The sequence below is a fragment of the Rhamphochromis longiceps genome, linkage group LG19 (genome assembly GCF_057381845.1).
Source record: "Rhamphochromis longiceps isolate RC_006_pf linkage group LG19, R_longiceps_female_GT1.1, whole genome shotgun sequence".
Taxonomy (NCBI): Eukaryota; Metazoa; Chordata; class Actinopteri; order Cichliformes; family Cichlidae; genus Rhamphochromis; species Rhamphochromis longiceps.
Genome location: NC_140575.1, coordinates 11,678,086 through 11,705,241, shown reverse-complemented (window position 1 = coordinate 11,705,241; position 27,156 = coordinate 11,678,086). Strand labels below are relative to the sequence as shown.

The 27,156-nt window shown below is 50.7% G+C and overlaps 1 protein-coding gene across 2 annotated transcripts in view; it reads right to left on the bottom strand.

Moving 5' to 3' along the window:
• Positions 1-26,925, bottom strand: part of pxdn (peroxidasin) — a 35,388-nt gene extending 8,463 nt beyond the window's left edge. Inside the window, exons 1-15 of one of the 2 annotated variants that reach the window (XM_085392121.1) lie at positions 26,569-26,925; positions 18,178-18,249; positions 17,881-17,952; positions 15,027-15,098; positions 10,763-10,834; positions 9,519-9,590; positions 8,168-8,337; positions 6,308-6,425; positions 6,051-6,220; positions 4,736-5,008; positions 4,377-4,652; positions 3,181-3,293; positions 2,818-2,974; positions 2,105-2,213; positions 1,290-1,447 (exon numbers count right to left, since the gene is read on the bottom strand). In XM_085392121.1, the coding sequence (XP_085248247.1) occupies positions 1,290-1,447; positions 2,105-2,213; positions 2,818-2,974; positions 3,181-3,293; positions 4,377-4,652; positions 4,736-5,008; positions 6,051-6,220; positions 6,308-6,425; positions 8,168-8,337; positions 9,519-9,590; positions 10,763-10,834; positions 15,027-15,098; positions 17,881-17,952; positions 18,178-18,249; positions 26,569-26,732 (2,068 nt within the window). In that variant the 5' untranslated portion in view covers positions 26,733-26,925. The remainder of the gene's footprint in view (positions 1-1,289; positions 1,448-2,104; positions 2,214-2,817; positions 2,975-3,180; positions 3,294-4,376; positions 4,653-4,735; positions 5,009-6,050; positions 6,221-6,307; positions 6,426-8,167; positions 8,338-9,518; positions 9,591-10,762; positions 10,835-15,026; positions 15,099-17,880; positions 17,953-18,177; positions 18,250-26,568) is intronic. The other variant, XM_085392122.1, reaches the window with a different exon arrangement.
• Positions 26,926-27,156: the final 231 nt, after the last annotated feature.

Here is a 27,156-nt window from a genome sequence, read left to right as displayed (position 1 = left end):
CAAAGCCTAAGATGTCACGGTGGATATGGCCATCTTTTATATACAGTCTATCACTTCCAGCTTCAGCCCACAGCGCCTCCTGGAGACGCCGCGGGTTAGAGACCTGCTCACATTCATCAGGTAATCCACAGGATCAGGCCCTGGAGCCCCTCCCACAGAGGCCACAGGGCGCCCTCCATCAGCTTTGAAATGAGAGCACAGCACATTCAGGTGTGTTAGCAGTGCAGCGTTGCACTTATGCATGACAGCAAGTGTCAAGCGTGTGTGAGGTGAGACTTCCTGTGTGAACGTTCCCACACATCACTGCTGCGTGTTTGTTTACTGGGGAGTTAAAAGGAGAACGTGGGAGCCGGCGTTTCCCTCCACGAACGTTTGTTCAAACTCGCCGTCTGTTGTGTTCATCGCTGTTCCTGCGTTTCCCCGTGAACCTGAAACTGTCACTATTGGTCTCACTACATTTACACCACATGAGGCGTCAACTACACTCAGCCTTTGTTATCATTTCAAGGATGAAAATATCCCAAAGAGCAAAAACAGGAAGTGAAAAAATGGTGAAAAAATTAACTAAAATAAAAATCTTGCAAAGAGAAAACTGCAGATTTATGAGGGAAACACTGACACATTTCAATATGACAAAAAAATGAACAAAACTTTTTAGAAGAACTTGCAGATTCAGGAGAATTAAAGCCAGAAATTTAATTTCAAAACTAAGAAAAACTCGATTTCCCGTCACACTGATGGTGAAATGTAGATCAGCTGACCTTCGTGCTGTTAAAATTAACCCCCCAGAACAACGACTGCTTCATGAGCCAGAAACTAAAACAACCCCCCCACATGCTTTTGCACATAAACATCAAAATCCCCCCGTGCTCCCCCCACGCGCAGGTATAATTGACCCAGTGTGAACACAAACCACGTAGGTGAGGCGCTGCGGCCAACCGAGGACTAATAAAAGTGTTTACGGCTCCTCGTCAGCGGGCCGTGGTCACGTGTCCGTCCCTCGGCTGTCGCTGAGGAGAAAATGGCGCACGGATGGAGGCGTGCACAGCAACGAGAGATTCATAGACAGAATTAAATTATTGGCACCACAAGACTCCACTCAGGAAACTGTGTGGAAGCTGTTTACTGAACAGCAGCTTCATTCTGCAAAGTCTGAAACTGCATATGTGCCCAAAATATCAGCACAGCAGAGATGACCGATCAGTTTAAACCGATCAGCGAGCGCGCTCAGTGTTCACGAGGGTGTGGTTTTGCATTTTCAGCAGCGTGTCGAGTCTGAATCTGCTCACCGGTGCCGTTGGTGTCCACCATGAGACCCTGGTTGACGTGGTTCTGGATGAGCAGCAGCGTCTGCTCGAAGATCTCTCCGGCCCGCGCCTGCTCCACGGTGTAGGGGTCCCGCGGATACCGGAAGAGAGCCAGCAACTCCCCGGGGGTGCGAGGCTGACTGCAGGGCGAGGGAGGAGAGGGAACAATAAATATGACAGATCACAGAGACAGTAAGTGTGGAAGTAAGAGACAAAGACAGGTTAAACAAAAGCAGGAGGAAAGATTGCTCCGGTCTTTGGGGATTTTCCGTTAGAGCTCGAGGACTAGAACATCAGGCGGGAATTTCTCCAGTGCAGGTCGGAGAGTTTAAACACGCAGCAGCGTCTGAGTCACTGCGCAGCTGAGTCGCCGCCATCATTTCACTCTTTGTCGTTCCTGCTTCCTCCCAAACATCAGCTCGGTGGTTTTCAGCACAGCTATTCTAAACTTGCACTGAGCCTCGGGCTGTTGAAACTCAGCGAGGTGCTGCAGCCACGATCACACCGCCGCCGTCAACGCCAGCGCTGTTGGCGAGCAGGACTTCCTAACCTGGTCACATGACCCCAGGACACCTCACCGGTACACATGTTCTCATCCTGACCCATCATACGTCTCACCATTACACTCAATCCCATGATGCACTGCAGCAATAACGACAAGATGAAGATCAGGCTCAGGGAAGAGGGACACACGTGGTGGCGTAGGAAAATGGAGACACTTCAGAGCCTTCCAGGTTTTTATCCTCGAGGCCGTCGTGAGGGTCAGAGTCTCATATCGCGTGTTTGTCATATCCTACCCGTCAAAGAGACGCCTCCTCGTCGACTCGATGGCGCTGTCCACAGTACGGATGGCCTGCTCTATGGACGTGCTGACGAAGGTGTCGCCCTCCCTGCTGATGGCGGGCACTGTAGAGACACACAGGTGGAACATCAGCAAGCACGAGCAGAGCTCGGCCAGGGTTTACATCTCAAACAGAACCAGAGTTTTCAATAAAGAGGTTGGTGTCATCCCTAACACAAGCCCCGCCCACCTCCCCCACAGTGATGCACAAAGTTGCACAAAGGCCTGTTATGAGATAAAAACAATGAATCGTGCAGAGCTGCTCCAGTAGAGCCACAAAATAAAAGTACGGAGGTATATCCGAGTAAGGCCGTGAGGCAGACTGCGGTCTAAACCCAACAGGAAGTCGTGTCCATCTTTCATACATTTAAGTAACGGCCGTAAGCAGCTCCAGTTCACCGGTGTTCTTTAGTTCACTGAAATCCTGTGAGCTCTTCCCTCCTGAGTGATTTCTGGCGCTCCTTCGTCTTCGTGTGCCACTGAAAACATCCAGCAGCTGATGCAGTTTAAGGTTCGGTTGCAGAGCGCTGACCTCCAAAAGTCTCAGCAGGAAACAGCAACACACTCCGAGACCCGACAGCGCGGCTACATCGGCTGAGCAGCAGATCACACACACCGAGCAGCGCCACAGACCTTTGGTCCCGGCGGCGCTCTGATATCACTGCTTACCTGTCACAGTTAGCACCATGCTAGCCACCTGGTAGCCGATGGGGTTGCGTGCGACACACTCGTAGCGTCCAGCATCAGCCGTGCCCACGTCCTTCACTTCCAGGTAACCATCGGGGCTGATGTGGAACTTTCCACTTTCTGTCACCTGAACGCCATCCTGAGAGACAGACAGAGGTCAGAGGTCACGGTGCTGAGAGCTGGTGCCTGAACTAAGCCCTCGGTGCATGCTTGTGTAAGGACACAGACGTCTGAGTTTTACAAAGGCTCTCAGCGTCTGGTTTGAGCGTTAGGACCCTCTCGGTCTGATTGACCTGACCTCCTGACCTCTGCACCTGCACTGAGGTCGCCTCTTTACCCGCTCACCTTGTTCCAGGTGAGGACCGGCTGCGGCTGGCCCTGAGCGCTGCAGGGAATCTGCACGTCCTGCCCGGACTCCACCGTCAGGTCCCTCGGGGCATTCGTGAAAACAGGCGTCACTGAATGAGTAACACACACACACACACACACAAGTTAATGAGCGGGCAGCAAAGGGTCCACATGTGAAGTACATTTTGTAATCAATCACAGCCGACATCAAACATTTTACTGTCGCAGTGTTTGTGCTTCACCAGAGCTGCTGCTTCCCTCTGCTCACACACAGGAGCATCAATCAGCTTAATGTGAAGCTCAGAGCAAGACAGAACACACACACACACACACACAGACAGTCATATTACATAAATACAAACAGATTTCTGATTGAACCCTTGCGTCACTGTCAGAGTCTTGACCCCGCCCCCTGCGGTTCCTGTGCAGAGCGAGCAGCACGAACACAAAGACTCATCGACATCTAAACACCTGAAAGTCTTTGTGCCTGAGAATGAAGAACTCTCTCTGTGCGTGTTCACCCGACCCACACTCGCCGGCGTGCTGCTAACGGCTGAATTTGAGGTTGTCTAATTTTTACAGGTCACCTCTGCAGGCATTCCCCCGGTGGTCGTTGACAGTACTGCAGGTCTTTTCCAATATTCATGTTTTATATTTATAATATATATTTTTGCAAACAGATATTCTTAATTCTTAATTCTAATAAAACATGAATGTGTTTTAAAACGTGTTTAAAAACTGTACACGGCTTGATCCTACGGGATAAACTTGGGACTTTCCCGTTGCTTTCATGATTCGCGCTCGTGTCACTTCACGCTCTCTACGTCGGCTTCTCCATGAAACAGCTGTGGGCTCACACAGTGCTCCAGTGTGCAACCATTACGCAACTAGTACTTTGCAGCGTGTTAACAGGCATTACAACATGGAAAAACATGGCGTCACCTCAGGATTACAGGCTGCCGTGTTTTCCTGTGCCACGCCAGGCCTGTCATTGCAGAACACGCACACACACAAACACACACACACGCACACGAACACACACACACACACCTTCCAATGAGCTGTGACTTAAACGCTGCACACCACTCCCACCCTCCCCTCCACCTACACAAACAAACAGCCTGTGATTGGCAGCCATATTTCATCTATGCACCACCTGCTCTTAGAGCCTAAAGCTCCGCCCCCCTCCTCACCTCTCTGCTGGATGCTGAGCTGCACGGCGGTGCGCGTGGTGCCCACGGGGCTGACTGCCTGGCACTCGTACTGGCCCTCATCGTGGGCTGCCACCCGAGTGATGCGCAGCGTGCCGGAGGGCAGGGTCACGTGACGGCGGTCCGAGGGTAACGGGCTGCCCCCTCGAGTCCAGGCGATCACCGGCTGAGGATAGCCGGTCGCCTCGCAGGGGAAATCCACCGTGTGGCCTTCCAGGGCTAGCTGGTCCTGCGGCGTGACGGTGAACTGAGGGATCGCTACAGGCAGAGCAGGAAATGATGTTTTAATTGGTCAACAAAGGCACACAGCACCCACACCTTTCATCGATCTTCTGATTTACCTTGTACGATGATGTGCGCCGTAGCGTGTATGGTATCAACATTATTGGAGGCGAAGCACGTGTACTGTCCTCCATCAGCCTGCTCCACGTTCTGGATGTAGAGCCCTCCGGAGGGGGTGATGGTGATGCGGGCGTCGTTGGGCAGGGGCGTCCGGTCACCCTTCGTCCAGGACACCCGAGGCTGCGGCTGGCCCGTGGCGCTGCACTCCAGGGTCACGCTCTCCCCCACCAGGACCTCCGTGTTCTGGGGCTGGATCACAAAACTGGGCCGTGCTGGAGGAGCAGACATGGGAACGGTGGTGACCTCACTTTTTCTAAAATAAAGATCTGAAGATGTGAAGCGGCAGCTCGTGCTGGGATCGATGATGCCACTCTGAAACCATCCCCGTTTGTCACGGCACGCAGCTGTGCCCTGTCCTTATTTGGCAGTGATTACAGTGGAGTCAGAGCAGTGTGTACACAGCCGGGGACCTGAGGTTTACAGCCACACAGAGACAGGAAATGCACAACATCTGCTCCCAGAGGCTGGCCGTGACCTTCAGCTCAGATTTTAGCTCATTCATGTGGTTTCAGCCTTTTCCCAAAGCTTTGCAACTTTAATACCAGTTTAGCTAGCTGTAGTTTCAGTTGTCATGGAAACATGACAGATAATCTGATGCAGGTTAAATAAGTCAGCCATGAACTCCAGACTTGCTGTTGCTGCCACATCCATACAGGAAACCTGGTTATTCTACACACGGCTTCTTCCTTTTGCTTCTTTTCACAATAAAAGCCCCTCACATATACAGAAGTGCACTGAAGTTTTTCACACTGGTTCTGGGATAAAAGTGAAACGATATCTTTGATTCTTCTGGTAACCAGATGTGAAACTCACTGATGTTTCATAAAGCGTTTAGAAACCAGCCTCAACATCAATCATGACCATAAAATGCATGAAAGAATAAACAGAAATGAAAAAAGGCAAACAGGACTGCATCCCATAATGCATTGCATCCACAGCTTTAGCTGCATAGAGTGCATAAAAAACATGGCACCTACATTTCACTGACATCAGTGTGAAGATGATACGCAAACAGGTAACCACAGTAACTTTAATTAGTCTGGAGCGTTGACAGGAAGTAACTAGTAATAAGTAATGAAACTTAATGAAATCAGACTGTATGTGTGGCTGAGAGTTTGTAGCTGTGAATGTTTCTGTAACACCTGACCTGCTGACCTCGGAACTCTTGGTGCAAACACCGTCTTTAAACGTCTCAGTGGGATGTCGTGTATTTTATGGCTGTCACAGTGAACGGGCTCGGGAGCGCACACTTACACGGAGCTCCGAAGTATCGCAGCGTGACCTCGGACGTTTTGACCTCTCCGGCCACATTTTTGGCCATGCACTGGTACACTCCCTGATCCGTCTCCCTGGTGTTCTGGATCATCAGCGTCCCGTCCTCCAGCAGGTTCAGACGGCTGTCGTCGCGCATGTTTAGCGCATTGCTACGAGGAAGACGCACCGATAAAAACCAGAGCTCGTAAATGCGTGCGATGCGTTTCGATGTTAACCCACCCACCCGTTAGCCTTACTTGTTCCTGAGCCAGATAATCTGTGGTTTAGGGTTGCCTTCGGCTCTACAGGTGAAGTAGACGGTGTTTCCCGACGTCACGTCCACATCGTGAGGCTCCGACGTGATCCTGGGAACCTCTGCAGGAGAAGATCAGACAGAAAACCGATGTAATGTATAAGCAAGCACACAGCATCACACGTCTCTTCATATGTATTTCTTAGCCTACTGAATCGAGCTTCTGCTGAGTCTGTCTCGTCTTTTTGAACCTGCTCAATAATATCAGGGCTAAAATCCAGATCCAGAGGGAGGTCGGACAGGGACGATGCAAACTTCATGAGGCTTTTTGTTCAAAGATCATCGTCATTCTGACCCACAGAGCGGAGAATGACTCGTTCAGCAGCTGCACATGGAGACCAGTGGAGGAGTCCCCCAGGGTTCAATATTAGGGCCTCATTTTTTCCTGTTTTTTGGTTGGTAGGAGACTTTGTGCTGAGTTTGAAGCACAAACAGACACAAAGCTCCCAAACACAAGCGGGATGATATATGAACGTCCAGATCTGAAAAGTGAAGCCAGGTTCCTTAAAGCTGCACTTTATTTACAGACCACCAGGGGGCGACCCTCATGGTTACAGATATGCTGGTTTTGGGGATTCATTTCGTCAATTTTGGTCATTATTTAAGTCATAAAGGAGACTATTTTGGAAACCCTCCTCCACACACTTCACACCGCCCTCCTGTTTATCTCCACCAACAGGAGGCGAGTGTCCCCACCAGAAACAGCTCGTGTGAGAAGATGGCACTTCACCTCCAGCCACTGCTTTGTTTTGACAGCTCCTCCACCCACCGTGCAGGGTGGGAGGAGGGCGTGGAAAGGCTTCCACCGCGTTTTCAGGCAGACATTCCAGACAGGGCCACGCCAAGCAGGCCCGGGCACGTTTGGGGGCCATCGAATTAGCTGCTGAGGTTTAAATGTGGCGGAGACACAAGCAGCTGCCAGCCGGCTCAGCGTGCAGCCATGGCCGCAGGAAACGCAGAACTGAGACGGCGGGATTTACAGCTGCTCATAAAACCGGGTGAACATCAGGACACAGACGAGCGAGGAAAAGCAGTTCAACCTGAGCTGAAGCAGCCTCTCTGTGACAGAGCTCAACAGATTTTCTTCTTCTCTTTTGTTTTACGGCACTCAGCTGCACAGAAATGAAACTTTACAGAGTTCACTTGTTAACTGATGAAACAACTTTAAATAAAATATGAATTTTTGTGTCGACTGATGAGAAAAACAAGCAAAATACTAACATGACGGTTTCACACCAGACTAAACACTTCTCAAACTAAAGTGTCTCACAATGAGGACAAAGGCCTCCTGTGGGCCTCCATCCACACACACACACACACACACACACACACACACACACACACACACACACACACACACAGCTATCAGCCAGCCCATCTCAGCAGCTGCTGGTGGTCTGACGCAGGGCCCACAGACACGTTGAGCTCCCTTCGCCCTCAGACTGTTTGTGGTGTGTGAAGGATGGAAGTGGGGGCTGCAGACACAAAGAGAGGATACACCTGTGTGTGTCTCAGCTTACCTGCAGGGAGGGGGGCTGGGGGGGCTGTCTGAGAGTTTGCAGAGTTTGGCTATAAAAATAAGTGGATGTGTGTAACGCATGACTTCCGACGTGCTTCCTGTTAGGCTCCAAAGTCTTGAAGCTTTCTGCTTCCTTTGTCCAGCAGAGATGAGAGGAGACGTTCAGGAAACCAGGAATGCAAGCTGCACATCCAGCTGCTGTTAAACAGCTGTAACTTCTCCACTTTATAGCCAGTGATGGGGGGAGACTGTTTCTATAACTCATTCTGTAACTGTTCTCAGTACCGCAGTTGAGCTCCTCAGCGGTGAGCGTCGCCACCGATCTGCCCTGCAGGCGGCTCGGGTAGTCGCAGGTGGCAGCAGCCTGAGCGTTGCCCGACTCGGCGTACTGCTTCAGCAGGTCGGCCAGCCAAAGCAGCTCGCAGTCACAGTTCAAGGAGTTGGAATCCAGTCGCCTGCACACACAGAAACACAGAGACAAGTGGGCATGTGTGGATAGATGGAGCCCGCAGTCTGGATAAGCAGTAAACCCTCCCTCACACTGGACACGCCCCCTTCCTGACGTGAGCACAGGTTTTTCAGGGACGAGGCTCTCGAATATTTATTTGAATCTAAAACTTCACAAATGACCGAGGCTCATTTATAAGTAATAAAGGAAACCTGGTTATTGTTGTGGAGCCTCCTCCACCTGCTCATAGCTCTGTATGTTTATTTGCTCTACATCAGCATCATGATTACTGAGACCCAAACTCCTCCGCTCATGTCTGAGCCAGCTGCAGTACCTCTAGCATCCAGCAGGGGCTCCAGCAGTGAGTCAGTCTGCTTAAATTTTAATAAGGCTTAAAGTTTGCAAACTGGGGGCGTGGCCTCTTTGACTGACAGGTGGTTGGTGACACAGGTGGCAGCAGCTCGCTGTCTGCTAACAGGACCTCTGAGCAGTGTCTGTGCTGTTGGAGCATTTTAACGATGTCATGTGACCAATAACATCGCTGCTGTACTAACAGCAGCTCCAGTTTCACTGTTTGGACACAGATACATGTCTGCTTGCATCATCTGGTCACCTCTGGCTCCACAAAAGCAACATGGCGGCAGCGCTGTAAACGGCGTGCGGCACAACGTGACGTCTGGAATCAAAGAGCTGCAGGCTGTTTGGTAACTAAAGCAAACAGGAAGTCTCTGTTTGGTAATCAGAGTCCTCTGAGACACACAAACATGCTGTGATGACATCGTTATTACCCAGGAAAATATGCAGAGCGGTAGGCGGGGCTGTGCGACCATGTAAGCATGTCTGTTCCTAATGACATCATGTAGATCCTGTGGCTCAGGAGGATTCACAGAAACGTGTTTATTATGAACACTTACTCGTGAGCCGGAGAGACACGACAGAAAATAAAGAAAAGCACAAACTCTAAAGACTTCGTATTCTCTTAAATGGAGTCATTTATATGAGCGACGTCTCAGATGGACTCAGATCTGCTGCAGCTCAACGGGAGGAAAAGCTGTGGGAGGGCCGAGCGCTGCAGGCGAGCGTGAGAACAGCGCGCTGCGGTTTCATGGCATCTAACCGATAAACACGCCTGTCTGATAGTGAGCACAGAGTCTCGCATGTGTTTGTGAGCCTGTCTTTTCCACTTACAGTCGCTTCATGGCCTGAAGATGAGAGAAAGTTCCCGGCACCAGCTGGGTGATCCTGTTGTTGTGCAGAAACCTGAGAGAGGCAGAAAAACATCACAGTCGTCAAGCAGGAATCTGTCGTTTCAGTGAGGAAACACTCTGAGGGCTCACACAGTCCCAAAATCGATCTGCTCGACTAATAACAGGACATATTTGCCTTTAATAGCATCTTTTGGGATGGGAGAAGAAATATGATTGTTTTCCCAGATGATGACTCACGCAGGCATGATGACTAAAACGCAGGCATGAAAACATTTTCCTGTGTACACGAGTCTCGGGCCAAACACATTTTTAATACCACAAAATGACATTAATTTTCCATCCCGCCCTCAGGAACGCCATCCTGCTCTCCATCTCTCTCTCGATGCTTTGACCGCAGAGAAATTTCCCAACCATGACCGGAGTGTGCGCCTGGGAATTCCACCCTCAGGTGTTTTCCCCGTGCAGCAGGTGTCCTTCCTCTCCTTTACTCAGGAGACTGGGAGGAGTGGAAACCCTGCTGGCTCATAAACAGTGAAAGAGATCAGGACACCTGCTGCCGATCGCTCGTCACGCCTGAAAGTCGGCACACGTCTGTGCGCGCCGCGTTTACACTGTAAGAAGGTGCTTACAGTGTGCACAGCACAAGCAGTGCACTGCTGCAGGATAGTTAAACTGGGATGTATCCCATAATACTGATGGTCAAAACTGGTCAGGCAAAAATAATCACACTTGATTTGTCTCAAAACTGCTGAAGAAATAGTGAAAGCCAAAGTCGAGGTCCTGAAACCGTGTGTGTGTGGAGGGGGAGGGGCTTAGCACACAGCCCTGCACACCCTGCAGCACACACATGCAGGGAGCGACGGTGCTACCAACCCTGCACGACTTCCTGCAGCCGTTCCTCAGAAACCGTCCTGCAGCCTCTGACATCAGTGAAATGTCTGAGCGCTCTTCCAGTCCACATTCCTTCAGCTGAAGGATGTTCGAGCGCTTCCTGGCATGTACCGTCTGCTTCAAATTCAGATCTGGGCTCCGCGAGCCTCTCCGTTCTTTGTTTCCAAGCCATTCCTTCCATTCCCCGCCAACTACATCATGCTAGTTATTGCTTTCTGGTTTCTATCAACTGTCACAGTAAATCCAGTCGCACCGGTGGCTCTATTATTACACGGATCTTAAAATTACCGTTCGGAAAAGCTTTTGGTGAACGCTCAGGCAGGATGAACTTACAGTCGCTCCAGCTTTGGTAGATGAGTGAAGGACTCTGGTTCCAAGGACTCGATGTTGTTGAAGTGCAGGTACCTGCAGAAGAGAGCAGAATGTAGATAAAGCAGAGTAAAACTGGATTATGTGATCTTAGTGTCCTGATGAGCTTCACCGGCTCTTATCTTAAAGCTACAGGGCCAGATTTACTTCGCGCAGGCTGCAACCATGAAGATGCTACAGAGGGAGAGCAAAGGTTTGGGTTGTAATATGAAGAAGGTCTGATGAGGTCACACAAACACAGGGCAGCGTTAACTCGTCTCTGCCTCTTTGGAAACCGCCGCCTGCTGTTAGGATCATGGAGGCAGCTCTGAGAGAATCAATGATTTTATCATCAGGGCAAACTGATGGAAACTGGTGGGGTCTCTGAGGCTGGGCAGCAGGCAGCCATCCCGCAGGATGTGCAGAAGAAGAACACTGAGCATTACTGTCAGACCCACGTGTGTTAATGACGTTAGAGCGCTACGTGCATGAGCGTGCACGCTGTCATTGTTCTCTCCGTGCTGCATGAGGCCGCAGGGATTTATTAAAGTCAGAGGAAGGAATCTGACTCACAGCCAACTGTGGCCAACAAACAGACTGAAAAATCACAGATTACAGCCAGCGCAGCACGCCGTGACGCTGCGATGGTGCAGCCTGATGGAAACCTTCACGAGGCACCTTTGTGTGGTTTAAATGCTCTAAATCAAGTGGAACAATTAATTAACTGTACCCAGACCTTTGTGTAACAAACGCCACCGACACTCGTTTGTAAATCACAAAAGTACTTTTTAAAGCTGAAGCAGTCTTTAGTAAATCTGGCTCTTTGTCTACAGCAGGGGCCTCGAGGGCCGGGGTCCTGCAGGTTTTAGTTCTCAGCCTGGGTCAGCACACCAGAGTCACATGATCAGTTCATTACCGGCCTCTATAGAGACGAGGTTAACTGAGCTGTGTTGGATCGAGGACACGTCTGAAACCTGCAGGACAACCTCGAGGCCTGCAGTTGGACACCCCCCTTGTGTTTGTCTGTGTGACTCTCTATCATTGATTCTGAGTGAAAAGCAGGGACGCTGATTGTTTACTGGAGAGCAAACAGAATGAAGCTCATATACAAGATCGGGGTAAACAAATCCAACAGCTGTGAGGTTCAGCCGGGTGAGGGTCAGAGCAGCAGAGCAGACGTCATGTACACCACACCTTTGAGTTTAGAACAGAAACACCTCCAGACGAGCGCACCGATCGTATCGTCACGCTTTCAGAACCATCCCAGTGTGGCTGCTACGGGAACCAAACAAACGCAGACGAGCTGGAAATATTTAACTCGGTGAAACGTTTCCTCGAACGTGTCGCGAAAGCCTGTCAGCTCTGCCGAAGCCTCCAACACTCAGAGAGGGAGGAGCTTACTGTCGCTGTCTGAGGCGCGACTCGTTTCACTTTTATACAAAGAACAAAACGCAGAACCAGGAGAAACTCAGACACAGGTCAGTGCTGAAAGCAGGTTATCACTGCTCATTCAAGCTTTCCTTGTACTGAAGGAAGGAAGCAGCGGGCGTCCGAGGCACCTGATGTCCCAGTGTTGGTTTGTGGATCATCACAATTCATGTTTGTCGAGGTTTCAAGTGCACAGTCACTAGGGCTGCCACAAACGATTATTTTGATAGTCGACTAGTCACCGATTATTTTTGCGATTAGTCGACTAATCAGATCATCATCCGTTGGACGTAAAACTACAGCTTATTGCACCAGCAGCATCTGCTCTTATATAACCATCATTAGCTTACAGCTTTAAGTGTTTAAGGTCTGTGCTAACTAAAAATAAAGACAGGATGATAGTTTATTAAATTTTAATGAAATTTGCAGATTGTTTCGGTGAAGTTTAATAAACTCCTTGCTATCTAAAATATAACAGGACACCGGAGTATATTCTCCAGCATCTCACACTTCTGATAATCAGCTGTCTGCTTGACGTTTATTCAGCTGTGTAAAAACTGTAACTTTAATCTCAGCCAAACCGATTTACTCAGGAACAATAACATTTTGAAGTTATCTAAGTGACTTATATATGTTTAACCTGAGTAGTGAAAGACGGCGGTGGGTTTGAAGCCGGGAGTCCGGTGTTCTCACGGCTCTAGTGAGCCTTGCCCCGGCTCGCTATCGAGCTAGTGGGTAACAGACGTCTCCGAAAACGTCGGAGCGCTTTTGAAAATATGTGGTGTCCTGATAAACTGAGCAGATATTTGAGGTTTACACAGCTACATTCTCGCCTGAAAATATGTTAAACGTTTATTTTGTGACCCAGAAAGAATAATAAGAGTAATATTAAAACTAACTAGCTGCCGCCATTGTTGGAAACTGAGCTGGGCCGCGCTATGAATTCTGGGACACAGCTTCTTCTTCTTCGGGGTTTAACGGCAGCTGACATCCTTGTACATGCAGTGCTGCCATCTTCTGTTTCAGTCCGTTATTACACTCTTAAATCCTACTACTCATTCCTGCGTCTTTTGTGATCTTACAAAGCTTCAAACGAGCGTCGACTATTAAATTAGTCGTCGACGATTCTGATAGTCGACGTAATCGTGACTAGTCGACTAATCGTGGCAGCCCTAACAGTCACACTGCTGTGATGTCATAGTTGTGCAACTGCTTACGTCCACTCAGAAAAAAATTTTAAAAAATTGGGCGCTCAAGGTCCGAGTCGGGGTCAGGGTTGGAAGTTCGGTGGGTGGGGGGTGATGATGCAAAACTATGACATCACTACAGCGTGATATCCAACATTACGATGACGATCCAGGCACCCTCGCGTACACGGGGACATCAGTAACTCTCCGTCTGAGCACGCTCAGTTACAGCGATGACATAAAACGGTGGAGTTACCGATGATGTTCTGGGCGTTTTAAAATTTCATTTTTCTAGATTTGACTGAAAAACTGTCACCGATACGTGACTCCCATCACGTCTGCCGACGGGCTGATGTCATCGGTGATCAGCTGATAACTCATGAATCCGCGGCTCTCTGGGCTGTGACGCGTTCAGCCCTGAGGTTTCTTCGCTCCGGTGTCGTCACAGGTCCGATTCCCTGACAAACCGCAGGCACGCTGATAAACTCGAACGGCGCGCGCTGTTGGGCTACTCTTCAGCCTTTGGCATGCGTCGCCCGATGATGCAGGACCATTAAAACTCAAAACCCACATATACGTAAACTCAAAACAGATGTTGGAGTGCACTTGGTGAATTGGCCGTTTGTTCTCTGTTGCAGCGAAGAACAGTGAGTCACAGGCTCCTCACAGATTACTGAGCCTGAGTTTCTCAGCAGACGCAGCAGAAAGAGCAGCAGAAGCCTAACAGCAGACCATCGGCACATTTACGACCTCGTGTACAGCCACACATACGTCTGTCGGACATGCAGGTTTACGGAGCTCGACGTGTTTCTGACAGGCAGGATTTGCATCACACAGATTAAACACACACGATGCAGATTTCACACAAAGAAACAGCAAATTTACAGCGAATCAGAGCAGGAGCTGTTTCTGCAGCGGGACAGAAGCGAGTCAGGCTGTGGCGTGCAGACACGCTGCTCCACAGCAGCCGTGCTGGACGTCCCAGCAGCGCAGGTGAATTCATGCTGCAAGCTTCACAGGAGGGAGGGGCGCAACGTCGCCGCCATCCTGACCGCACGGCATGAAGCCAGTGTTTCCCCCACTCATGTCCAGGTTTCACAGTACATGTGGTTGTTAATGCTCAGATCAGCTGATCTGAAGAACGCACACTGAGTCGGGATCTGAGTTTGTGATCCGGCTTCAGTCAACCTAACGACGTTCACCCTTGAGGGCCAACGGAGGAACTGTGACGAGTGCACGTGAAACAGGCGGAGTCCATCCTTCGGTTTGTGTTAGAGGTGGGGGGGGGCAGCTGTGGAGGAAACACTGGTGACTCATGCAGAAAGGGTCACGGGAGGCAAGCGCAGCTGCGAGGGGGCTGCAGTCACAGCATGCACGGTGGCAGCAGAAAGGTGGATGAAGGGTGGGCGTAGCACACTGTGGGGGAAACATGACACCTGCAAAGTCTGCAGTCATGCCACAAGAACATGCTCGCAGATAACACGTCACATGACGGAGACTTTGCCAGGCTTTATGGAGTGTTTGTTTTTCAGGAAGGGGGGAGGGGGTGGAGGCATTTACAGCTGGAGAAGAGAAGGAGGAGGAGTGGTGCTGCGAGCAGAAGGAAAAGGTGGAAGAGGAAGTAGGTCACTTACAGTTGCTCAAGAGAGACAAGCCCCTTAAATGCTTGTCTGTCAATTGATTGGATTTCATTCTTGTACAAATAGCTGGAAGGAGAGATAATCAGCATCATTAGTAACACACACACACACACACACACACACACACACAGAAAGGATAAACGTTTGCTGTCTGTAGAAGTATTCAGACGTGTCTCGGGGGCGGAGCCCGTCCTGCTTCACATGGACAGGTGTGGTCAGCAGGTGAGTGTTTGGGGCAGCAAACGGTTCAAGCTTCAGGTGAGACGATCTCTGCGAGCACCGCCCGGCAACGCGAGCTTTCTTAAACTCTCTGAGATGTTTTACGACACGGTTGATCCTGATCCTAAACATCTACTACTGCAGAGGTGGGGGGTGTGGCCTGTGTGCGTGTAACAGGAACAAAGTGACAGATGAGCGTTGATGACAGCATTACAACTTTTCACCTGAAAACTTAAAAACATGAACTTTTTACAGGCAGGGGAAGTGGAGCTGTGCTGGTTCTCACAGCTCTCAGGTCTCCTGTTCCTGTGCTGCACGACCTTTGACATGTGCATGTTTTTTCTCCGTGGCACATGTGAAAGAAATGCGACAAAAAATAAGAGCTAATGACTGCCTGACCTTTCACCTCCCTCCTCAGTCCACTCGTGACGAGCTGTTCTTTGCACGTCTGCCTGACTCACGGTGTCGGTCGGGCTTCACGCCACCGCTCGGCAGTGACGTCTCCCCGAGCTGCGTTCATTGGACTTTGTTGTTGTAGTGATCGTTTTCATGGAAATGAAGCAGAACCACAGCCCGGCTGCTCCCTTTAGCTCGACAGCTGAGTTTATCACAGTAATAAAATCAGGAAGAATTTTTTCTCCCGCAGGAAAACCTTCAATCTTCACTGGAATTTACGGGAGGATTCATGGGAACGCCATCTCAGCCCATAATCTCGGTGAGGACTTCGTCAGAACTCAGATCTGCTTTCTGTCCCAATCAGAGCTGCTCACGCCCACACAGGGGGGAGGGGCCAGGGGGAGGGGCCAGAGGAGGACAGAAGGGAAGATACAGAGGGGAGGACACAGTGTGGAGGACACAGAAGAAAGGACACAGAGGGGAGGACACAGAGAGGAGGACACAGAGAGGAGGACACAGAGAGGAGGACACAGAGAGGAGGACACAGAGTGGAGGACACAGAGGGGAGGACACAGAGAGGAAGACACAGTGTGGAGGACACAGAGAGGAGGACACAGAGGGGAGGACACAGAGAGGAGGACACAGTGTGGAGGACAGAGGGGAGGACCAGTAGCCTGTCAGACTCACAGTCCTGGTTATGCTAACAGCTAATGAGCACGTGTTACATCGCTGTGTAACGACCGCTGGCAGTGCGGCGGCAGTGGGAGCGTGCGCGGTTGCCTCATGAGTTTAATAGCACAACATGATTGTGGGGAAGAATGAGGGCCCACCCTGCTGCCCCCCCTCTGTTCTCTGCACTCAGCTTTGCTCTGCTGCACGAAGCAGTAAAACGCCTCCTAAACACTAAAGTGGACAACACACTACCTCCCCCTCCAAGCACCTCGCTACCTACTGACACAGCCAACTATCGAGGTGCGCACCAACCTCTACAGTCATCATCATCATCAGCATGAGCTCCTCTATGAAAGCACAGGTTTTGGCAGTTTGCAGGTCTTGCTGTGTTAACTCACAATCCTCTCAGGAGTGGACATCCCATAAAAATTCACCCTGAGGTCAGACCTCAGACTCTCTCTCTAAAACAACATGGCAGCGTAGGGTTGCACGACCTGAAGAAGAGCGGCCCAAAGCCCGCCCACAGTGATGACACAGACCGATCACTGCAGGTTACTGCTGCTGAAGGAGGAGCTACAAGCTGCTGAGTCGGGACCGGACTCCACAGGTTCTCCAAAGGTTCTCCACATATGCATAATAAAGAAAACAAAATGAAGCACTAAAGAGAGAGCTTACAGGACGGAGCTGAAGAAGGACTAAATAAAGAGGAGTGCTGGGGGGAGGTGCTGTACGGTTGTAAGGAAGTGAAGAGGTGAGAAGAGTGTGTGTGTGTGTGTGTGTGGGGGGGGGGCATCTTCAAAGGGTCAGTTCTTCACCTCCACTGTGCTTTAAAGTGAGCTCTGTAATCAAAGCAGCTGAGGATTTCATTACAACATGAAAGTGTGTGTCTGTGTATGTGAGCGTTTGTGAGTGTGAGCGCGTGTGTCTGTGTGTGTGTGTGTGTGTGTGTGTGTGTGTGTGTGTGTGTGTGTGAGCGTGTGTCTGTGTGTGTGTGTGAGCGTGTGTCTGTGTGTGTGTGTGTGTGTGTGTGTGGAGGGGGGCATGTATTTCAGGAATGTGTATGTTTGCTCTCTGGCTTACTGAGTAGAAACGGCTGTGGGGTGGGGTGGGGGGGGATCAGGGACGTTTGGTTTCTACATGTTTCAGGTCACTTGGGCTCCATCATCTCCATGACTAAAGAGCGGTCAGCGGGGCTGATCTGGGATCAGAGCAGGGGAACTAAAGATGGCGTTAAGTTTCCAATGTTTGGCGCTGACAGTCGAGTTGAGCTCTCGGCTGCGAGCTCAGCTGAGGCCGCGGGATGATCGCGCGCGTGACTCACAAAGCCAAGCCCGAGGCTTCACACGCCTGCAGGTCACCGCGTCCAGACACATAAGTACAGAGGATCAGACAAAAGGAGGCCTTTCATTCGCACAATTTCCGCAACGCAGCCTCAGCCGTCCACGGCTTCTGAAGCGCCCGGCGAGGCTTGTTCCAGCACGAGCGCCTTTCTGCTGACTGAGCGAAAAGCTTCTGAGAACAGTCTGACACAGCAAACACAGGAAGTGACGGCTGAACTCACAGATATTTGAGGTTTTCCAGGTCTTCGAACGCCCCCCTGGGGATCCTCCGGATGTGATTGTTGTTGAGAAGGCTGAGGGGAAACAAACAAACTGCTTCAGTGTCAGTGCCTGTACTGTGTTAGCTTAGCAAAGAGCCGCAGCAGGTCAGAGGTGCAAAGCGAGCTCAGGTGAGACGTTCAATTCCTCGAGCCGACCTGCACGCGTGCGAAAGCAGCAGAACGAGGCATGACTGTCAGCATGAACCTTTCAGCTCCGTCGTCACACTGAGCTCGTGCGTCTGGCTGGAGAACACTTACAGGGTGTTGAGGTTCTTTAGTCGCCTGAAGGAACCCGGCTGCAAATCCTTGATTTTGTTGAACCTCAGGTCTCTGAAAATAGAAGAAAGCATGTTCATAATCAGGAACACGAGCCGAGCATAACATTTATTTATCCATTCAGACCAGTTTGTTCTGGGAGATTTCTATTAAAAAGACAAGACTGGACCATAAAACATCTAAACAGCACATTTTGCACATTTCTGTTGCGCCGTCTTCGTTTAGTTTTTTTGCCATTTTTGCAGGTTATGTAGTCCCGTGTTGACAGTCTGTCATATGTAGCACCACGGTCTCACTGTACACCTGCACATGGCTGAATGACAATAAAGCCACTTGACTTGAGTTCAGACAGACAGGAAACCTGCTGATGCCCACGAGTTCAAGACTCGGCTGTCAGTGCCAGCAGAGGCTTTTTAACCAAGTATGACGTGGACATTTTTACTTATTTAAGTTGTCAGATTACTTTTGAGCCCCTGAGATGAAGGAACTGTTAAACATGTGATCCTCACATTTGTAAACAAATGAATTAAAGCTGAATCTGAGCTGTTTCATTCAAATTCACTGAGACAGAACCAAGTCTGTCCAAGTGTTTATGGACCTGAGTGTAAACGTCTGTTAATTCATGTGCATAGCACGAAACTGATCCAGAAATTACATAATATCACTCATTTCATTTATTTGTGTGTCATTTATTTTTCTTTTTATGCATCTGTGTAAAATAAGTTAATAAATACAGAAACAAATAAAATGGAAATAATTATTTCCTGCTTTATTAATTATTATTATTATTATTAATTATTTTGTCTGCTTGGACTTTATTCATTCATTTATTTCACTGAATAATTGAATAAATAATAATGCACTGGCATGAATAAAGATCAATAATAATAACGACCTTTATCTTTGTTTTAAATGCTGCTTTTAATAATGAGTTTTGCCAAATAACGATCAGAGAAAATGCAGGAGGAAAATCAATCGATCAATAAAAAGCTAAATGAATAAGCAGCACTTCTATGAAGGCTCAAAATCAGCAAACCTATGAATGCAAAGCTGTGCTTCATTAATAAAACATGCAGGAGAGCAGGATGTAAGTACTGGATAAAAGCTGAACAGGGACCATAAAGTCCAGCGCAGAGCCGCCACGCTCTCATCCTGAGGCATGTCTGGGCGTCTTACTCATGTGGCAGGAATGCTCTTATCGAGCTTTAATCACGAGGACCGATTTAAAGCACATCAGCCCCAAAGATAACAAGCAGAAGGCTTCGTAATGAGCTCAGGCACTAATCAGCCTTAATAAGAGCGAGCGTGCCGTCGGTGCGACGAGCTGAAAACACGCCGCTCCTCCAGCTTGGTGAAATCTGAACGTTGTGTCTTTGGCTCTGAGACATCTGAGCTGTGATGTTCTTTCAGCGCCACAGAGACACGAGCGTCAGGACGGATCCACGAGGCCGAATCGTCACGGAGCTGAGAGTCGAGACAGGAAAATATCAACGCTCCTCCTCCTCTAGAAGAACTCCTCCCCCGGCAGAGCTCCCAGCATTCTTCGTATCCGCCGACCTGGCAGAGGAAGTCATCTGGGTCATTCAGACCCAAACTGACAGACATCCGGCTGCTGAGAGCCCGACAGCCCCCCCAACTCTAAAGACTCATCCTATGAAATCCAAAAACTTGAAAATCCAAAAGCTTACACCTGAAATCTGATCAGTTCCACTGAAGAAATCTACACAGGGTGCATTCTGGGTAAACTGAAGGCTCCTGTCAGCATTCCTGTTCACAAATTCCTTCGTGCCAATATTTAAAGGACCCGCTCCAGAGAGCTGGGACCGGGCCGGGTGCAGGACCTCCCGTCTTTAACTGAACTACACCTGACTGTTTGCAGCATCCTCCATCTCTGCTGTTTAATGAGGGCTGAGCGCTGCTTTACATCCTACCAGGGCAGACATGAGGAAATATACCACGTCTAATAATCCCAGAAATTATTCTTTTATAGTTAATGTGTGAATATTAGACCATCACCTCTAGTCTAATCAAACACCTGCTGCTGTTGTGCTGTGATGCATGTGAGAGTAAATGTAACGGAGACTTGAGGACAGGCATAGTCTCAAACCAAAGGTTTGCTCTGCAGCTCAAAGACAGAGCCGTGAGGGTCCACGAGGAAAGAGCAGGTACGGTACCCACAGAGCGCTCTGTCCAGACACGCCGAGGCCGTCGCGCCTACACCGCCCCCAGCTGTGAGGACGAGGAGGAGGGGGGGCTACGTGCTGGATCAGGCAGCTCTCCTTATAATGAACTTCTGTTAGGAGGTCTGAAAAGCCCATATCGTACATGCGACCCCGCCCTCAGAGCTGCCGATGGCTGTGAGGTCGTTAACTGGACCGGATTTAACGCGTCCTGCTCGGTGGCTGTGTTATTCTGGCTCAGTGCGAGTGTGTGCCGCTTTCATGGCTGGCATGACTGCGGCTCTTTGTGGAGAAGGCTAAATAAGGTCAGCAGAGCTTTGTCTGCGGGTGTGTTTAAAGCATCAGCTGTCGAGGCTCAGCTGACCAGAATGTCCTGGAAGGACGGGAGGCGGTGAAATCAGCCCCGAGGCCCCGACAAGCGCTCCAATGCAGCGGGAGGAGACAGACTGAAAGCTGGCTGTCCTACAGCTGGATCGTGTGTTTGTGTCAGAGCTCGTTCTGTCTGCAGATCTGTTAATGAAACCCTCGTGAGCGCCAAAGCCCGACGCTGCCCATCCATCATAACCACAACCACGTCTAATCCCCGCTCGGAGAGAGGAGGCAGCTTTGCAACGTGCACGTCGACGCTGCTTCTGCAAGCACGAAAGCAAAAACCTCAATTGTCTCAACACAATCAAACAGGATGTAATAACTCGCCCGAGGAGCACGGCGGTCTCTGGAGCCGCTCGATAGTTTAGAAAGAGGAGAAACCGGAGAAAAGCAGGGGAGGCGAGTGAGTCAGTCCATAAAGGGGGAAATTACAGTGCGGAGCACGCTCAGTAAACAGTGTTTGTAGACATGCACGTCCACGCAGCGCTGCAGGCCGGCCCAAAATCCACACGCAGCATTTTAATGCTATTTGTGGCAGAGCTGATTTAATGAGTCAGATAACAGCCATTACGGTCCCACGCCTCGAGGAACCGGCAGACAGCAAGGCTAACTCCCACACAACAGCAAGTCTGAGAACGGCGTCCCAGGTCACAGATAAAGGGAAATGAACAACAATGGGAGCAAAGGCAGGGAGGCGTGGAAAAAGATCGGCATTTCCCACACAGAGGCTCACTCAGACACTCAGGTACACAAACACAAGTGCAGGGAGGCAAATCCTGATCTCATCCACTGCTGAACTTCTAAGTTTGCTCCCATCAAACGACCTGAAACACTCAAACAGATCCATGTATGCTACACTGCACACAGCCTGTCCCCTCACATCACACCAACTCTGAGGGAACGACTAACGAGCAAAACAGCAGGAACGAGGCAGAAACACCGACTCGGCCAATCACTGCAGCTGATATGTTCATCCAGCCACCCGTCCTCTGACAAGTCTCTGAAAGTCGCTCCTCTGACCCTGACCATCGTCGGCTCTGCTCGGTTCATTCTGAGCGCGCTCAGTAATCAGAGGAGATGCTGGGATGACCTCCAGCAGGTCTGTGGTGACCCTGGATGGGTTGGTATGGAAACCGAGCCAGTTTCATGGACTAATCAGAATTTTTCTTTGAGATTTGTGAATCATTTCCACGATAATGCGACTCACAGTTCTCTGCCACAGTAACAGGAAGTCATTGTGTTTGCTGTGATCCGTTTGACATGTAAACAGTCAAAGACACGCAGGAAGTGAAGCACGGTGTTCCTGCGAAGAAAGGAAATCAGTTCACAGCTTCACAAAGACCACGAACACATGAGACCAGGGCCTGCAGCAGGTGGAGGTCTGGCACTGCAGCCAGGTGAAGCCGCTGAGCCACACAGGTGAGTAAATGTGAGCCTCCGACGTTCTCGCCCGTCTGGCTGCACATCAGCTGCAGGAGCAGAAGCCGAGCGGTGTGAACGGGGCCGACGTGGCCGGCGTCCAGATCACAAACACGAGGCAAAGCCAATTATCATGCAGGACTTGGTGGGCACGCAAACCCAGACAAAAGCAACCGGTCCTGTGTGAAAGTGCGGCGTCTGCCCCGCAGCTGCTGCACGCACCTGTAATCTGACCCCAGATCAGGTCACTCAAGGAACCTGCAGCTCGTCTGGCACCGACTCGCAGACCTGCTGGCTTTTTATTTTCTGTTCGCCTCTTTAAAGCTCTGACGCTGAGCTGGGAGGATTTCAGGTTTCTATGAATGTGGCGTGAGCCGGACGGCGAGCGGAGCTGGCTGCCTCCCAGCTCCTCCAGCATCTGAGGGCCACGTGTGCGCCTCACCATGCTCGACGGGCTCTTCGGCTTTGCATGCCGAGCTGCCAGCGGCTGCCGGGCCTGTACGAATCACAGAGTTAAACGAGTACATAACGGCCTCCTCGCAGAGCAGGAGCTCCAAACATGGCCGTGACATTTATCTGGAAAACATCCCGCGTAAGGCTGGATGTTGAGTTCAGCCTCTATGCATGCGTTACCTGTAGCAGGAGGCCACGCCCCCATGATTTTAAATACCTGAAAGAATCACTGCAGCCTTCAGACTCCAGTCACAAAAACAAGAATGTGACCTGTCACAACATGTGAGCTGCCATGTTTGGCATGTTGGTTTGTGTAGTTACAAAAAGATGTAATGTGATTACAGTTACAGCTCCCTGCAGAGAACTAAAGCTGGGAGTAAAACACATCCTTCAGCCTGACGAGGCGTCTGTGCACACGTGCACTGACCGACACGCTCCCCACACAATCCACAATCAGCCTGCGTGTTCCAAAACAGCCAATCACAGACGTGCACCATACGGACCCACTGATGAATCGCGTGGCTGCAGGTGGGGGCCCAGCGGAGAGCCCGGCTGTGCAAATGTTTGTTCAAATTAACCAAAAATCCAGTAAAAACAAACTCCAATAATAACAGGAAGTTCAAAACTGCTTTCTAAGTTTAAGGGCGGAGTCCTGCAGCGCGGTGAGAGGCGAGGTTAAACCCTCAGCGACTGCAGGTTTGTGCCCCGACACGAGACCCAAGGAGTTGGTTTGTATCTCGGCCGGTCGGCCTGAGCGAGCAAAGCTGTGGGGATTTCTGGCTCTGCATTCCACTGTGCTGCCGACACCGAGCCCCACAAACCCTGACTACAGCACATTCCAGCGGCCGCGCCGCTGCCCGTCACGCAGGCAGATATCGGGCCGTTTGGGGAGAGGACACTACCAGTGTCTCAGCCCCGTGACACGAATGCACGCCGAGCTGACTCACAGCGCACATCCCTGTGTGAGCCACTAATACCGAAAACAACCAGTTTATACCCCATGTTGGCAAAACAGGACCATTCGTCCCACTGCTGCAAATCCCTGAGAAGATGTGCAGAGACCGTGAGTCTCAAACAGGCGTCCACAGAGGACACAGCTGACAAATACACACAAACCTCCATGTGTGGAGGCCCGAGAGCCAAACAGGAACGCTGCGGGCACAAAACCAGGACGGTCTTTGTGTCGTGACCCAGATTCAACAAGACATTTCACACAGAGATCATCTTTCCTCTTCATAAAGGAAATCAGCACTTTGTATTTATCTCAGTTATCTTTGTCTAATATTAACATTTAAATGTGACAAGTATGCAAAAAACAGCGCTGCACGCTCTGACGTGGCTGTGACATCATCGAATCAGGCGGGCCTAAACAAACAAAGTCAGCTCTGCCTGATATTTACATGACATCATCAACTTCAGCTTCTGTGACTCTAACATCATCATCCTCCAGCTGAGCCCACACCTTCACACCAAGCAGACCAATCGGTGCTGGGAGGAGCTCGTGGAGAGCGACATCATCTCTAACAGTCACTCACATAAACACGTGAACAGCACGTGTGCTGTTTCGACTTTAATCACAAATATCTGAACAGAGCTGTAATACCAAGGTAGTAAAGGTTTAGCAGGACAGACACGGGCTGACGTGAAGCATCATCTCCCACCTCTGTGATATTATCACTTTAAATTCCTCCCACGGCACGCCGCCAGCTGGACTCGGGGGCCGTTCCTGTGGAGCCACAGACGGAGGTCAGAAAGAATCTGCAGCAGCTGCGAGCTCGTCCTGAAACCACCTCACAGCTCACGGTAGAAACTGTGAAAGAGTTTCAGATGAAGGGCTCGTCGCCTCACACGCAGCGGTGACGATGACCGGTGCTGAGCATTGAAGATGCATTTACACCTCGACCAGCAGGCGCGACTTCCTGCTGAGATCAGCGCTTGAACAGGCCTTTCATCTGTGGCCACACACATCCTCCTCCATCCTCCTCTGGGGTATGTGGGCAGCGCCGCCGCCGAGGGCTGACGGGCAGGGAACGGCTAATTCTGGCACGCCTGGCTGAGTTGCCCCCTTTGTCCTGGATGAAGCTATTTATAGTGCGGCGTATGACGTGCCCGCTTAAAGACAAAGGGGCCACATGTTTGGGACGGACAGATGTGGAGCTGTGTGTTCTCCCGCTGAGCCGAGCCGCTACGACATGCTGACCAGCGCATGCCGGAGAATTTCCGTCCTTTCATGGCAGAGGAAGAAAAACATGAACAACAAAAAGTTCCAAAGACAATCAGAGAAGGAAGGGGAGGTCACTGAGACGCACTACGCCACGGCGAGGACGCTGTGGGCGTGAGGGCCTCGGTTTGGGAGAGGTCAGCTGACCCAGGCTGGGAGTCGGTGCTGACGAGGCCCGCCACAGGGTCAGAGCTCACTGTGGAGAAACGAGCCAACACGAGGAAGGGCAGCAGCGCTGCCGCTCACAATCGTCTTCATCTTTCTTTTACTCATCCTCGCCGCTCTAACGTGTCTCTGAAACGCCACGAGGCACCGCACGCAGACGCAGCATCGTGACAGCATCAGTGGTTCTCCTCCAAACACGCCAAAGCGAGCAGATCCAGATGTGCGAGGCGAGGCTTCCGTTTTAAAAGCAGAGGGAGAGTTTGCGCCCCCTCGCTCGCTGAAACTCTCTCAAATCTTTGTCTCTCCGCCCTCTCCATCCTTCTTCTGTGGTTTCTTCTCCTCGGACGCTCCATCAGATGTTGTGCTCCTTGCTGAGGCTGTAAGACAGTCGTGCTTGATGCAGAGATTCTGAGACCACCTGTTTCCTGATGCCCGGTCACAATGGCCGTCAGAGCGTGGAAAAACGTCCGTGCTCCCGATGTGCAGTCTGCTTCCAGCGTGGCTCTTCTTCTCCACACTCGGGCTGAGGGACGGCTGTCCTCAACCGAACAGCGAGGAGCTGCTCGGTATGGCAAAACGTCTGATTCAGGTGCATGCAGAGACCATGATTATAAACAAATAAATAAACAATCAATAAACAATAAACAAGGAAGAACTGAACTCTCACAGAACAGCTGGGCAGGGAACAGCTGGGCAGGGAACAGCTGGGGAGGGAACAGCTGGGGAGGGAACGCCCCCCCCAGAGGACTTTTTAGCCCAATACTCTGACCCAAACCTTCCTACCCGGCCTGAAGGTCGGGCTCAGCGTCAGATACGAGCTCAGGCCTCAACAAAGCCCAGAATGAAAGCACAGCAGAATAATCACATCTATAACTCACATATTTACATTTTCAATAAAAAACTGAAGCAAAGATCTTTGACGTCACAGCTAGAAAACGACCACACCCACCCGGACATCAGCTGACCCCCACCCTCACTGTGTTTATCTTTCTCATATTTATTTTATATTTACAGTGAACAAAGCGTCAGAGCTGTTCTACTCAGAAAAACTATAAATCACATAACTGCAGTTTTTGGAAACGTCGCTGGGACAAATATGAAGAACACAAACGGTGCGAGACCCCTGATTGGCTCCGGTGTACAAATGCAAACACACAAGAAGCAAAAAGCAACACCAGGATCTGCTGATGTGTCCCTAAAACACCAGCTGGGACAGTTTAGGGGGACACAAGCCCCAGAATCTAACTTCAGCTTCATACCAGCTTGGTTGGACCTCTTTCAAAGACCTGCAGGCTTCCTGTGACCTCACAGATCGACTTTTAAGGTGGATCCATCGGATTCCTCCTGAGCTCAGCCTGCGGTGTCCTGAAAGATTTCCTCTTCTCCAGCTCGGAGACCCTAAAAGCGCCTCTCCTGCACTCTCTGATCCCCAGAACCTGCAGCAGCACGGCTCGGTGTGCACACGTCCCCCTCCACCCTCACTAACACTAACTCGGACCGTGTCTCGGGCCTCCCCCTCCGCAGGCTTGCGGATCGAGCCGCTCTCCGCCGGGAGAAAGTACTCACAGGATGGTGGTCTGCGGAGAGACCGCCGGCACCGTCTCCAGGTTCAGATGCATACATCTCACCGTGGTCCGGAAACACAGGCAGCGGCTCGGACAGCACAGGCCGAACCGCCGAACCGCGCAGAGCAGCAGCAGAGAGGAGAGCAGCGCAGCCCGCAGCGCCATTTCTAACCGAGCAGAGCCGAGCGACCAGCTGCCCCCTCACACACACAGACACACACTCAGAGAGGAGGAGGAGAGGCAGCACACACACACGCAGGCTGGAAGCTCGCAGCCCGGCTGTCCTTCTCTGAGCGGAGCTCCTGAAACAATGAAGGAAACTTTCTGAAGTTTCACCGACCAATGATTCTGAGCAGGACAAAGCTGCAGTTTCTCTGCCCACCGGCAGGGGCAGCAGGGAGTCCGCCCCGTGCACTCGCATGTTAGAACTTCACAGCAGAAACAAACATGTTTACAGCCGGATACACACACAGTCCTCCCGCTTTCTTCTAAAGGAGATCATATGTAGCAGTACCATCGCTCAGCGAGCTCACGGCTCCAACATCCCTGCAACTTCTGTTGTAGCAACTTTTATATTGTAGCAACTTTT